This window comes from Merops nubicus, unplaced genomic scaffold (assembly GCF_000691845.1).
Source record: "Merops nubicus isolate BGI_N331 unplaced genomic scaffold, ASM69184v1 scaffold31417, whole genome shotgun sequence".
NCBI lineage: Eukaryota > Metazoa > Chordata > Aves > Coraciiformes > Meropidae > Merops > Merops nubicus.
The window spans coordinates 1165-15302 of NW_008620109.1; the positions used below are offsets into that span (position 1 = coordinate 1165).

The following is a 14138-nucleotide window of genomic DNA, read 5'->3' on the forward strand; positions in this document are numbered from 1 at the left end:
TATTGACAGGAACACTAAGTGGAGCATGAATCTTTCAGGCTGTTCCTTCAGCTGTCTCTCCCTTCCCGAAGGGCCAAGCAGCAGTTCATGCTCTTAGCTCACACCAGTGCCAGGCCCTGGCAGGTGACAGCAACATTTGCTGAAGAAAGTCTCTCTCATGCATGTCTCATCTTTGAAAAGCCCTTGCTGTGAAATGGTCTTTCCCCAGGAAATACTCCTGAGCCATGTGCTAGCCCAGGTAGGCCATGACCTTGCTCCAGGGTCATCTGGGCATCTCCCAGAGCAGAGCCCAGCTAAGCTCCTTTCTGTGGACATGCTGCAGGCAGAGGACAGGGCCGGGAATGACCCTTCTTGTTATGCCTCCCTGTTGGAAATGAGCTCACAGGAGCTTCCTGAGTTGTTGTTATTCCTCCCTGCTGGAAATGAGCACAGGAGCTGCTCTCCCAGCAGTGGTGCCAGCAGGAGAATCCTGGGGATCCTCACTGCAGTAGCTCATGGCTGGCAGGAGGACAAGACCCTTTTGTTACTAATTCCTGTCCACAGCACCTCTCCAGCACTCTGCTGAGCCCCCATGGGAATGCTCCATCCTCCTGGCTCCCTCCTGCACAGTCCCTCCAAGTGCTGGTGAGCAGCATCAGCCTTGGAGTGGGACGCTCTTAAGAAGTGCTGAATTTCAGCCTCTCTGTGGGAAAGCGGGTGCTGAGCAGGTGCTGTGGACACAGCAGGGTTGGGAACGTGGCAGTAATTGAAACTTAGCTGCTGTGTGTGCACGGTGCTCCAGCTGCTGCACGCCACAGAGCACCCCAGCCCACGAGGAGGGGCTGAGGGAGCCCTGCTGTGCTGCTTGGGTGCTGGGCACTCTTGTCCCCCCAGCCCTGGGCAGTTGTGCAGGGCAGGGGGGGGCGCAGCAGATGCCTCAGGGCTCTTTGGAGAGATGGTGTTTTATGTGCCATGGGTTTAGGTTATTCCCACCACTCCACTCTTGTCCTAGGTCCTCAAGGTCCTGTGTCTCAACAGTGATTTCTGCTTCTCAGAGGAGCCAGCCTGAGGATGAAATGAGCTATAACTGCTGCTTTTCAGTCCCCATGTGCATCACTGCTGCTGCAGACCCTGGCCTCTTTTGGTGCCCGTGCTGCTCCAGCAACACTCCTGCTCTGCAGCCACGGAGACAGCAGCTCCATCTTCCCCAGAGCCATCACATCCCCTTTTTCACTCTGCAGTTAGGGTCATAAGGGGTGCCTGACCCCTTTCCATAAGTCAGACCCCATAGCTGTGCCTGGCCATCACAGAAGCCCACCACGCTTTCTGGGGTTCTTCCAGGGGGGATTTTCCAAGAGGGAAAAGAGGCTGGTGTGTTGGCTACTCCAGCTCTGGCAGTACCAATTTGGGTACAACAGGTAGAAGGACCAATTCACAGGCTCCCAGCTCAGGCCCAGGCAGAGGATGAGTATCTCAAGGCAGGAGATCACCCCCAGGGCACCTTTAGACTTATGCTCGGTCTCTAATCACCCCTCTGGACATTTATCTTCTCCCCTCCTCCTCTTCCCCTTCCCCTCTCCCCTATCCCCAGGTGGGGCAGGAGGCGTCAGGTTCCTGCTAGACACCTCCACAACTTCCAGCCCTGCAGCCCCTTCTCCTTTCTGGCTCCAGGTTGCAGTGGAGCACGTGTCCCCTCTTGTCTGTGCTGGGTCGGTGCCCTTCTCTTTCATCTCCATGCTGCCTGCTCACTCCATAGGAAAGAGATTGAAGCAACTGAAGCAAACAACAGCCTGTTTTCAAGCCCCTTCTCAGCACTCATCTCCACATGGCTTTAATTAAAATGGAAACAGGGTTTAAAACAGGGGTCCTGCATGGGGCTCCAATTCCACCCTTCTCTGCTGCTGTGTCCTCTGCCCCCACCCATGCAGGACCCCCACCAGGAGACATCTCACACCCTGTTGTCTGTGTCCCCAGCCCCCTCCCAGGTGGTGGTGCTCCGCCAGGAGAGCACAGGCCAGAACAGCATCACCTTGCTGTGGCAAGAGCCAGACCAGCCCAACGGCATCATCCTGGAGTATGAGATCAAGTACTATGAGAAGGTAACGCTGAGCTTGCTGCACACCACTCCCAGCACGGCAGGTTCAGACAGGGGCATGGCCCAGTCTAAACCCTGCTGGTTCAACTGCTGCCGTCAGCCAGCCTTGCTTTAGAAGACTGTGGGGTTGCCGTGAAGGAAGCCTTGGTGTTGTTTTTCCCCAGGACAAGGAAATGCAGAGCTATTCCACTCTGAAATCCAAGGGCACCACTGCCACCATCTCTGGGCTCAAGCCTGCAACCCGCTACATCTTCCAGGTTCGGGCTCGTACCTCTGCTGGCTGTGGGAGGTTCAGTCAGACCGTGGAGGCAGAAACAGGGAAGCCAGGTGAGTGTGTGTGGTCGTGGGACGTGGGAAGTGTGGGGCAGGGAGCATGGGGGGTGGTGATGCCCTTCTCCATGGCCATTGTTCCTCTGCCACACAGGCAGGGAGGCTGGAGGCACATCTCCTGGGGCTGCAGAGCTTTTCAGCCTGCAGGGTTTGCTTGAGGTTGCCCTCCCTAAGATGTGTTTATCCATTAGAAAGAAGAGGGAGGAAAGACATAGCAGATACGGCAGGGAAGACCTGGTGAGGTCCTGAGGCTCCAGACTGCTCTCTGCACTGGTTTGTGATACCACCACGGCTTTCCCAGACCTGTGCTTGGTTTCCCCATGTGTAAATGCTCCCTGCACACTGGGAGAGCCCCAAAGCTGGGGCTGGATGGTGGGTGGTGTTTTATCATCGAAGACCATGACCCCACTGGGGTAGGAAAGTGCCTGAGCTCAGCAGAGCACTCCCCACTCCAGCTCGCCTCATTCCTGCCCTGCTTCTCCTAGTCTCTCTTCGGTACGACACCATGACGATTGTCTGGATCTGCCTGACACTCATCACTGGCCTTGTGGCATTGCTGGTGGTCCTAATCTGCAAGAAGAGGTACGTGTGTTCTAGAGGTTCGTGTGGCTTGTCACCAAGTGAGGCAGGAGGAATGGGAGAACTTAGGTGCAACTTCTCTGAGTTTGTCCAGAGCACTCATAGGTCAGGTGTCAGCCAGCAGCAAAGAGACTTTGTTTAGGGGCTAACCTGCCTCCACTTTCCCTGAGGCAGAGACAGTCTGCAGACCTTCCCCTCATGCTGGCAGTGTTATGCCAGGCCCAGTGTGAGCTCCAGCTTCTCCTGGGCTGTCTGCAGGCCTGGCATACGCTGCCTTCCACCCTCCTGGGCTGCTTGTGGGCGTGAGGGACAGGAGCACCTCTGCTGACCCTTGTGTCCCCATGGCAGGCACTGTGGGTACAGCAAGGCTTTCCAGGACTCCGACGAGGAGAAGATGCATTATCAGAATGGGCAAGGTAGGACCCTTCCTGCTACTGTCCCTGGGGTGTGAAGGAGTTCAGACCTGTAGATGGGCAGGGACCTGGACCATTAACCCTTGGTACTGCTGTGGTTTCAAGGGGGAAGGGTTTTGACCACTGCCTGCTTCTGGGGATGTGGGTAGGTGAGCTGAGTTGGGTCTCTGATCCCAGGGACATCCTGGTAATGGGGCTGAAGGGCTGCACAGAGTCAGATGGAACTGAGATAGGCTCATCCCAGACAGCAGCAGGCTGGAAGAGTGGAAAATTCATCATAGGCAAGGGGTGGGGGTGGGGAAGGTGATGTAAAGGGACAATCACATGGAGGAACAGCCAGGTCCTGAACTGCTCCAAGGATGCTGCCATGCCAGAAGTGTGCTTTAGGTTTCCTTGGGGCTGCAAACTCTGTGGCTCCCAGGAAGTTCTGTCACTGTCCATCCTCTGTCCGGATGCTGGATGCCCCTACTTCTTATCAGGGCTGCCTGAAAGAGCTTATCTCCTCTCTTCCCTCCGAAACCCGGCAGTGAAGTTCCCCGAGTCCAAGTTCTATGTGGACCCCCACACGTACGAGGACCCTTGCCAGGCTGTGCATGAGTTCACCCGTGAAATCGAGGCCTCCCGGATCAAGATTGAGAAGGTCATTGGGTCTGGTGAGTCCCCAGACCAGGCTGCCTCTTTGCATCACATCTGCTCAGGGAAACTCGTGACTTAAGATTGTGCCCTCCCCACGGCCCGCTGGGAGCACAGCAGGCTGAGCAGCACAGCCACAGTTCTCAACCAGAGCTTCACCTTCTCCTTATCCTTTTGAGATCAAAATCATGGATAGAACGGGGGTTTCTTGGTTCATGATATAAACTCCTTGGAGGAAGCCTGGGGCAGAGGGTTGCTGCTCAGCCATCGTGGCAGCAGCAGCTCAGGCTGACACAGCAGATGGCTCAGTGTGTCCCACGTGGGTGCTCCAGTGTGGTCACCCTGCTCTCAAACTGCAGAGCAAGTGCTGGGGTGACAAGATGAAAATGAAATTTCAAGCACAATGGAACATTTTCAGAACAGAAAGGATTTTTGCCTAGGTTCCTATCCAGGGGCTTGCAGGGAAGCACGGGGCAGATGGAGCTGGAATTTGACCAGCAGCACCCCAAGGGCTTACCCAGAGAGACATTAGGAAGCTTGGCTGAGAGACATCCCTGCTGCTCCCGGATTTATTCATTAAAAGCAGTAGACCAATTGGCATTCTAATTACTACTCTTGGCCCCTCATCTTCAGGAGGGAGGCATCACAGAGAGGTGGTTTCTGATATTTCTGCCCAGTTCCCAGAGGTGGCACTGGAAGCTGGATGTGGGCAATCCTCTGTGCTCAGAGACAGGGATACACAAAGAGCCCCGGAGCCCCGAGGGGCTGGAGCAGGCTGTGAGCATGCAGGCAGCCTGGGTGACCCGTGCTGCTGGGGGGCCAGTGCAAGAACCCGAGGAGCTCCTCATGCCCTCACCTTGCCTTGCAGGGGAGTCTGGAGAGGTGTGTTACGGCCGCCTGAAGCTGCCAGGGAAGAGGGAGATCCCCGTGGCCATCAAGGCCCTGAAGGCAGGCTACACGGAGAAGCAGAGGCGGGACTTCCTGAGCGAAGCCAGCATCATGGCACAGTTCGACCACCCCAACGTCATCCACCTGGAGGGGGTGGTGACCAGGAGTATGTGGCTGCTGGGGATGGGATGCTGCGGTGGGGCAGGGCTGGGGTGTGTCTCCCTGTGGGCAGCCTGGGAGATGGGGGCCAGGGACCACTCTGTGTGTACTCCATCCTTCAGCTGCCCCGTTACTCACTGGTCAGATGTCCCTTTGCCCGGGGTCCCCTCCACCCCACCCCTTTGCTTTCTCTTCTAGTGCAAACTTTCCTTGTGGCAGTTCCACACCTGGCTCCACCCCACACCTCAGGTCAGGGTCATTGGTCTGGGCTATGTCCTACCCATTAGCGTTTATTTTAAAGGCTGCCTGTATAGAATCATAATTTGAAGTCTTCCTTCAAAGAGGTACATTCTGATGCAAAGCATTATGCTAATGGCATGCAAATTTCAGTGGGATAACGAAGCTGACCTAGCCACATCCATAGCACCTGGAGGGAGGGGTAAGTGTCAGGGTTATTGCCACATCCCACCATGGTGGTCATCCTGTGCTGTGCTGAGGTGAGACCAGTCTGCAGGGCTGTGGGAGATCCACAGGATCCACGTCCCTCCCAGTAAAAGCCTGGAACTGGGCTTCCTGGAAGAAGGTGACTTCTCTGCTAACTTGACCTCCCTTGTCTTCTGCAGGCAAATTGGTAATGATTGTTACTGAATACATGGAGAACGGCTCGCTAGACACCTTCCTCAGGGTAAGGAGCTGCTTTGATATTTATTCATTGCACATTGCTCTGGGCTGAGTGACTGGAGGAGAGTCTGGTCCTGCTCCTCAGCCTGGTGGCCACTGCAAGCCCTGTGTGGGACTGGTGTGCTCTGAGCCCTCACCTCTCCAGCAGACACAGGCTCCAGGACATCGTGACCATCTCCCCAAGCCTGGCACTGCAAAGAGAGGCACAGCTGCCCACACAGTGTGTCAGAGGCTGGGGGGACAAGAGAGTGGCAATGGGGTTAGAGGAGGTACCAAGCCAGAGATGAGAGGTAGTAGGGGGGTCAGTTTAATCAAGAGGATGCTAGCGAAAGCCACGGATGAACCCTGGGTTATTTCCTTTCCAGAAACACGACGGGCAGTTCACCATCATCCAGCTGGTGGGCATGCTGCGCGGCATCGGGGCGGGCATGAGGTACCTGTCTGACCTGGGCTACGTGCACAGGGACCTGGCTGCCCGCAACCTCCTGGTGAACAGCAACCTGGTCTGCAAGGTGTCTGACTTCGGCCTCTCCCGCATCCTGGAGGATGACCCCGACGCTGCCTACACCACCACGGTGCGTGGCTCCTGGCAGCGCGGGGGCTTGGGCCTGGCTGGTGGTGATTGCCCCAAGCCACGGGCAGATGGAAAAGTCAGGCACTTCCAAGTCCCTGTAGACAGGGCAGGAATGGAGGCAGTCACTGCTGATACCTGCACCAAGGGTATGGCCCTAAAGAGCTGCTGAGCCTTGATGCATCGTCCTTCGTACGGGGACATCCCAGAAGTGTGCAACGGGAAGCAGGGTGGGGAGAGCAGGCTGCTCAAACCTCTCCAGTCGACAGCTCCTGTGGGCCCACTGCACAGGGACACGGCCACGTCCTCACTGGAGCCCAGCCCTTGGCTGTGTATCTCCCTCCACTCCCTCCATAGTCCTAGAGCCACCAGTCGGTAGGTGGATGTTATAGTACACACTTCAGCCTCGTGGCCACCCACTGGTTTTTGTCCACCCACTTTTGTTTGGCCACACACTGGTCTTTCCATGTGACTGCCTCATTCTAGGGTGTTGAGAGGTTTGCAACCTATGTGATTTTGGTTTAATGTAGAACATTTTTTTCTGTGAAGCCATTTTAAGTGTTTTTTTCTGGCCAATCTGACATCTCTGGAGCTTGATGTGCTCTTCCACTGAAGATCATCAGAGGCTAAATGAAATATATTGAGGGAACGTGCTCTTTTGCTCTTCTCTGGCCATGGAAGGCATTTGTGTGCTCCCCAGACACATCTCTGTCTGGGAAAACATGGTGGATAGACAGTTCCTGATGGAGGCCAGTTTGGAGCTGCAGCTGAGGAGTCAGAGCATCATTTTTTCAGAAGGACCAGGACTAGAGAAGCAGAAAGAGGTTCAGGTTACTTTGGGATAGCTGACGGCAATGCAGAGCATGGCCCAAAGTGGTTACAACTCTGAAGGGTGAGGGCACAGTGGCCCAGCCTGGAGAACATGGTCTTCATGATTTCAGCTTGGCTTCAGCCAAGTGGAGAAGTGAGCCAGAATGTGCCCTGGGTGGCTTTGTGTTCAGCTATTCCCTTTGGTGTCTTAAGAAACAACTTGATAATCCAGATGCTTTAACTTTGGAGAAGGTTCCCACTGCTTGGTTCAAGGACAGCATCTTCTGCATCTTGACTTTGGTCCTCTCAGAGGAAGGGTGAGAAGGGGCCTGAGATCAGCTGGGGCTTCCTGATGTCAGAGCAGCCCATCTCCTTTTCTGTGGCCTACAGACACTCACATAGCCTGGTACTCCTCCCAGCAAGACAGTCTCTGAGCTCCCCCCAAAACTTTTAATCTCTGTGAACAAATTTCCAGAGACAGTGGAAACCATTTCCACTTCTGGTGACCACACTGGGTTAGGAAGGTGACCTGAGTGACCAGAGCTCATGTATTGACCTACCTGCTGACCCTTTACAATCCTGCCCAGTTTCTAGGGATACTGTCTCATGACCCCAGTATGAATGCAAGCAGGGAGGTCACTAGAGGATGGAGCAGCCACCAGGAATGTCACAAGCAGAGGCTTTGTGGCATCTTGGCGCCCTGAAACCCAGAAGAGATGGTTGCTCTGGAAGAAGAGTAGGTGCATAGTCTGGGTAGAGCTGAACCACAAGGATGCACTGACAGGATCAGGAGCACTGAGATCTTTGTTGAGGTTTCCATCAGGGTGTCCTGAAAATGAAGATGCTTTCTTGTTCAGAAACTTGTGATAAGATGGTCTCCTGTATTCCTCCTCTGTTGTCCTCACCTGCTTGGGATATAGCTTTCCCAAAGGGACTCTCCCAAAACACACACCACTCATCTTCAGTCCCCATCAAAGAATGTGCCAGAGTAGGCAGGACTCGGGTGGAAGCAACTCTGCCCAGAGAGGGAAGCCTGAAAGGTGTTCCCAGACATATCATGCCTGCCCCGTCTGCTCTGGGGAACTTCCTTGATGCTCCCTACACCACAACTGTCCTCTTCAGATGGCTGGCAACCACATTTCCAACTTCAATGAATTCTTAGCCCATATATTGCTGATTCTTGTCAGCACGGTCCTTTAATTCAACAAGCCCTTCTCCTCAGTGCTTCCCTCCCAAAGACAGGGAGCACAAGCCATCGCTCTCTGTCTATTCAAGTCAGGCTCTCTGCCTGCACCCAGGGTCACCTCCACGGTGTTGTGCTCCAGTAGCCCTCGGCTCTGCCTCATCCCTTTGAATCCCTCTTTCTTGAACGCTGTGGGCCAGAACTGTGCATGAAGAAGACCTTGTAAAACAGCTCAGCTTTCTCCTTGCTCTACTGGAAATACCTTGAAGTCATCCCTCAGGTAAACCTTATCATGCTCAGCCTACCTCCTCAGTCCTTTCCAGAAGGTGCCATCCCAGCGTTTCACTTGTCTCCTCTGCCATCCCAGCTGCGGAGAGGTAGGGATGGCTGAGCCTCCACGGGTGTCTTGCTTTTCCAGGGGGGGAAGATCCCCATCCGTTGGACGGCTCCGGAGGCCATCGCCTACCGCAAGTTCTCCTCGGCCAGCGACGTGTGGAGCTATGGGATAGTCATGTGGGAGGTGCTGGCCTACGGCGAGCGGCCCTACTGGAACATGACCAACCGCGACGTGAGTGCCCGTGGGGCAGCCTGCTGCCAAACCTGCCTCTCCTCCTGCCCTCGCCAAATCCAGCCCCGCTGGGAGGGGGGGGGAAGGGACCCACAGAGCAGCCTGTGCCCCTCGTCCCCTCCCAGCAGGCTGTGCACAGAGTCCTTGTCCCCTCCGCGGGGACATCAGGGTGCTGCCCACCGTGGCACCACGCTGCCTTTGCCTTTGCAGCACCGTGGCTCGTGGCTGTGCCTTGTGGGTCTCCCCATCCCTCTCTGCTTCTCCAAACAAGCCTTTCTGTTGGCTGGAGAGCTTCAGCACATGTTCAGCACCTTTCCCATTCCCTGGAAGGGATCAGGACTTCTCTAGGATCACTGCAGCCCCCCTGCATTAGCACGCCAGTCCCTCCTGCACCCAGTGCTGGGGTCCACCCCTTCCACCACCCATGTGAGGGTGCTGAGAGCCACAGGCTTGCACCACTTGGCAGGGGTAGGCTTTGAGCTTGCCAGAGTTACATGGAGCCACTCTCACTTCAAGAGTGGCATAAAAACAGTAGGAAAACGTAGGGACCAAGCTACAGCCTGGGAGCAAACCTTCCAAAAGGAGCAACAAAATTAATCTTTTGACTCTGCAGAACCAAAGGACTCCTTTTTTTACCTATAGGGACTATAAAACTACTCGCCTTCTCCCTGCTCTGGGAGTCCTAAGAGTCCCCTCACTCCCTAGTGTTTTTATTATTTTAGAAAGTGGCTTTGGTGACAGCAGGGCATGGATGCTATGGCTCACCCTACCTCCTCTGCACAGCTCCTTTGAGCAGGGTGTCCTCCAGCCTTGCTGAGTGGTGGCAAGTCTCAGCTGTAGAATAACTGAGAGTGAGTGCAGCTCTTGTGGTTGGTCTGCAGGAAGGGAGCTGCAATATTTTAGGCCTGTTGGACCGCCTAATAAACCCACTGTCACAGCAGTGGATTCTTGTCTGAGTGCAGTACCCAGCCTGCCTCCAGCCCTCCGCAGAGACTGCACACACATGGCTGGCAATCCCCTTGTTCTTTAGCAAGGATCTTGTGTACACCTCCCCAGTCCCCCATCTGAGGTCCCCAGCAGCTCACACACCGGGGACCTTCCCTGTGTGCTGCCGTCTGGCGTGCTGGGGGTCAGGCAGGGCTGCAGCTCCCTTCTGACTGTGTGTCTCCCTCCCAGGTCATTAACTCCGTGGAGGAAGGCTACCGCCTGCCCGCCCCCATGGGCTGCCCCACGGCCCTGCACCAGCTGATGCTGGATTGCTGGCAGAAGGAGCGCGGCGAGAGGCCACGCTTCTCCCAGATCGTCCTCGTCCTGGACAAGCTGATCCGCAGCCCCGACAGCCTGAAGTGCACAGCCACTGTCAACAGGTAAGGGCTCCCCAGCCCCCCCACAGACAGGGGGTGGCAGCTCCTGGTTGCCCCCAAGAAGTTCCACCTCAGCATGAGGAAGAACTTCTTTACTGTCAGGGTTCCAGAGCACTGGAACAGGCTCCCCAGGGAGGTTGTGGAGTCTCCTTCCCTGGAGACTTTTCAGACCCGTTCCAATGGGTTCCTGTATGACCTGACCTAGATCAGGTGGTCCTGCTCTGGCAGGGGGTTTGGACTTGATCTCTGGAGGTCCCTTCCAACCCCGGACATTCTGTGATTCTGTGATTTCTGCCCAGCTGTGGCAGCAGTGGCTCCCCCTGTGAGCGTGGCCATGCATAGGGCCCATGGGCAGAGATTGTAGTGGGCAGTGGGAAGCATCCTGCACTTCCCTGCCTTGCTCCCACTGTGGCATCCCCGTGCCAGGGTCTGGTCAGGTATGTGCAGCAGTGCCCTGTGCCTGCCTGTACCAGCCTGTGAGGACTTTCTCTGTCCTGCCCTCACCTGCAGGCTCACAGGCGCTTTGAGATGGACCTCACAGCCTCACACCAACACCTCCTGGTTTAACTCCTTCTGTCCTGCTCCCAGGTTCACCCAAACACCCTTCGACAGGGGTCTCCTCGACCTGGCCAGCTGTCTGACAGTGGAGGACTGGCTGGAGTCCATCCGGCTGGGGCACTACCGGGACAACTTTGCCATGGCAGGGTACTCCTCCCTGGGCATGGTGATGCGCATGAATATCGAGTGAGTACCCGTTGGGTTGCCCTGCACCATCCCACCAGCCCCAAACCACCACTGCCCTGCCTTGGCTTACTCGATGCAGCTGGTCCCTGATGCCAGAGACAGGATCCTAAGGAAACAGCACTGAGGCCTGGGACAATGTCCAAGGCTGTACTGACCTGTGAGAGTAGATGTGGGAGTTGTACTCAGAGGGTGAGTACCAAGTCATCTCTGGTGCTCTCTGATGGCTCTTCAACATCACCACAGATTTATAAGTAATTTGGGTTTTAAGGTGCTTCAGGAGGTCCTACAATCCAACTTCCTGACCAGAGCAGGTTCAGACATGAAGTTACTGTCTCCTTGCCCTCCTTGTCTGTTTTCCCTGCAAAAGGCATGTCTGGACCTGAGTGTGGCTGTGCCACGCTGCACAGCTTCTCTGGGACCACTGCAAAACAAACGGGGCTGTGGGGCACCTCAGAGTTTCTTCAGACTTCAGTGCACTGGACCAGCTCCCTCTTCAGTGCATCTAGGCAGGAAGGGACCAGCCAGGGCCTCAGTGTGACTGGAAGGTCATAGCCCAGTGACCACTGTTGGGGTTAAGGAAGGAAGGCTTGGGAACATGTGTCCCAACACTCATCTTCCTCCTCCTGCTGTAAGGAGCTTGCTGTCCCTCCTGTCTAGGGGGTCTCTGAAGTGGCTGATGCTCCAAGCAGTACCAGAAAAAGCAGCAACTATGCCTGCCCTGGGCTTTCATCCCACATCCCCTGGAGTTAGCATTAGTGTCAGGGCTGGCAACAGCCTCTCCTGCCTCTGAGGAGACTTGTTGCCTGTCAGAAGGCATGGAGCTGTCAGACAGTAACTCCTGTGACTTGGGCAGGACGTGACAGCGCGTGCCGTGGTGGAGATGTGGGAGCTGGAGAAGGAGGCAGTGAAAGGGAAGATGGAGAGATGCAGACAGAGGGCTGTCCCGTGCATTGATCAGGGGCTGTACTTGTGGTCGCTGCCGTGGGATTGAGCTGATACCAATCCTTGTTTCTCATGCACGTCAGGAAAGCTTTTGAGTGGGGAAGGCTCATCATCCATCCATCTTTCTGACTGGGTTATCTGAGGGCATCTCACTAAAACTGAATCCAATTTCAGAGCATCGATCTTGTCACCTACTATCCTGTCAGGAGTGATCCCCCTGCTGCTCCTGCTCCCCCCAGGGTTGTCACAGTGGCCCTGTCAGGTGGATTTGCCTGAGGAAATGGCAGCCTCTCTGTCCCTGGGAGGACAGACGTGGGCTGTTGGCAGCAGCAGCCTTGGGTTGATGGACAAGTGAAGAGAAGCCAGGCACGGGGTCCTGGGCTGGTCCATGGGGTGCACACGTGGCAGAGGCTCTCTGGGGTCCAGCACAGCTCCAGACCTGGGGGGTCTGACAGTGTCTTTGCTCTCCAGGGACATTCGGAGTCTGGGGATCACCATGATGGGACACCAGAAGAAGATTCTGAGCAGCATCCAGGCCATGAGATCCCAGCTGCTGAACACAAATGGCCCCAGGAGACATCTCTGATCACCAGCTTTGCAGACCCACGTGGGGCATTCCTTAACACTTACCCTGGCAAAGGGGCAGCAGGGTGGTGAGCAGGAAAAGAGGCTCCAGACAAGGACCTGGAGCCCTGCCAGCTTCTCTTTGATTTCAGTGTCAGTGGAAACACGGCTTTCCAGATACCTCGGTGGTCCTGCTGCCTCCTTCCCCCACCTGAAGGGGGGAGCAGCCTTCTGAGCAGGCTAAGGACACGTCCTGCCTCTCTCCATCCTTTCCTGTCTCCCTGTGGGACTGGGGGTCCCCACAGCTCTGCAGGGCAGGTGGTAACCCCTTCACACAGCAGGATGGCCCCAGCTGCGCCTGCAGAGGGGGGTATCAGACACAACAGCAATACCAGGAGCTGTGGGGCTGGGCTTTGGGCTTGCCAAGGCACACAGCTCCTTTGGATCTGACAGCTGGGGGGTCTGTTGGAGCTCTGAACTGAGATGATCTCCACAGACTGCCACACAGTAGAGACAGCTCTGCTTCCAGTACCTCCCAGTGGCAGTGTGTGCCAGCTTGGACCTCCTGGCGTTCACCAGCCTGCAGGAGACTTCACTGTCCACCTCTACCAAGCTGGGGAGGGCAAGGGACAGAGTACAAGGCAGCAGCACCAGGAAGAGCTGGCTCTGCGTGCAGGGGAGATCTCCCTAGCATGGAGGAGAGCTGGCTGGTGTCTGTTATCTGGAGCCACAAGAAGCCCCAGGGTGCTGCGGGAGGCTCTCCACCTCTTGAACCCCCCAGCACTGCTCCTCTCCAAATCCAGCACAGGCACCCCAGGGCAGCTCAGGGATGCCTTCTAGGGCCACAAGCTCAGGTTTCTCTCTCAGAACAACCATCCTGGCCTCTACCAGAAGAGAGAGGAGTGGGAGAGGTTACACCCATCTCAAATGATGGCAGAGTGAAGAGACTGCTGCCAGACTCATCTTTGTTCTTATATTGCCCTAGCAGGAGCCAGGAGCTGCCCCATTGCCACACTCTGCCTGTGCCCAGGGCTGCTGTGTCATCTGTAGAGGAGGGATCCAGAGCAACAGTTCAGCTGCAATCGCTCTGTGTGGGGAGGACACAATCTGTATGACAGGGGACAGGGTGTCTGGGCCAAGAGGGTCTTCAGCTGGTGGGCCTGGTGACTGGGAGCTTGGCCTTTCCTCCACAGCATTCCTCTCCTGCACAGGAGCATCTCTCTGGCAAGCTTGCCTGGTGTGGAGCAACAGCCTCCAAAGACTTGTGGAGCTGCTCTGAGAGGCTGAGCTGGCTGCAGAGATGCAGATGTGACCCAGGGAGCAGGGACAGGCTGTGGGCTGGAAAGGTTTCTTTTGAGTGTAAATACAATTTTCTATAAGTTTGGGAACTGTTTTACTGAAATGTGATGTTAAGTACACAAAAATGGTCTCAAAGCACAGGAGCCTCAGTCGTGGGGCTGAACTCACTGCAAAAAACAATCTGCTGGGAGCGTGGCTGGGGAGGGGGCTGCTGGAGCAGGAGTGCTGGGGGGCAGCCACGCTGACTGCCAGGCACCAGGCTGGCCCACAGCATCCTGTCCTTAGCACTGGCAGAGGAATTCCAGCATCACTCAAACGCAGGTACTGGTAGGATCA

The 14138-nt window shown here is 55.8% G+C and overlaps 1 protein-coding gene across 1 annotated transcript in view; it reads left to right on the top strand.

The window, feature by feature from the left end:
* LOC103776514 (ephrin type-A receptor 8-like) overlaps positions 1 to 12525 on the top strand; it is a gene marked incomplete at its 5' end in the record, with an annotated part of 13684 nt that extends 1159 nt beyond the window's left edge. Inside the window, 12 exons of the mRNA XM_008944026.1 lie at positions 1954 to 2078; positions 2239 to 2401; positions 2890 to 2986; positions 3332 to 3399; positions 3876 to 4049; positions 4898 to 5083; positions 5700 to 5761; positions 6123 to 6332; positions 8740 to 8889; positions 10066 to 10257; positions 10828 to 10997; positions 12411 to 12525. Coding sequence (XP_008942274.1) covers positions 1954 to 2078; positions 2239 to 2401; positions 2890 to 2986; positions 3332 to 3399; positions 3876 to 4049; positions 4898 to 5083; positions 5700 to 5761; positions 6123 to 6332; positions 8740 to 8889; positions 10066 to 10257; positions 10828 to 10997; positions 12411 to 12525 — 1712 coding nt within the window. The remainder of the gene's footprint in view (positions 1 to 1953; positions 2079 to 2238; positions 2402 to 2889; positions 2987 to 3331; positions 3400 to 3875; positions 4050 to 4897; positions 5084 to 5699; positions 5762 to 6122; positions 6333 to 8739; positions 8890 to 10065; positions 10258 to 10827; positions 10998 to 12410) is intronic.
* Positions 12526 to 14138: the final 1613 nt, after the last annotated feature.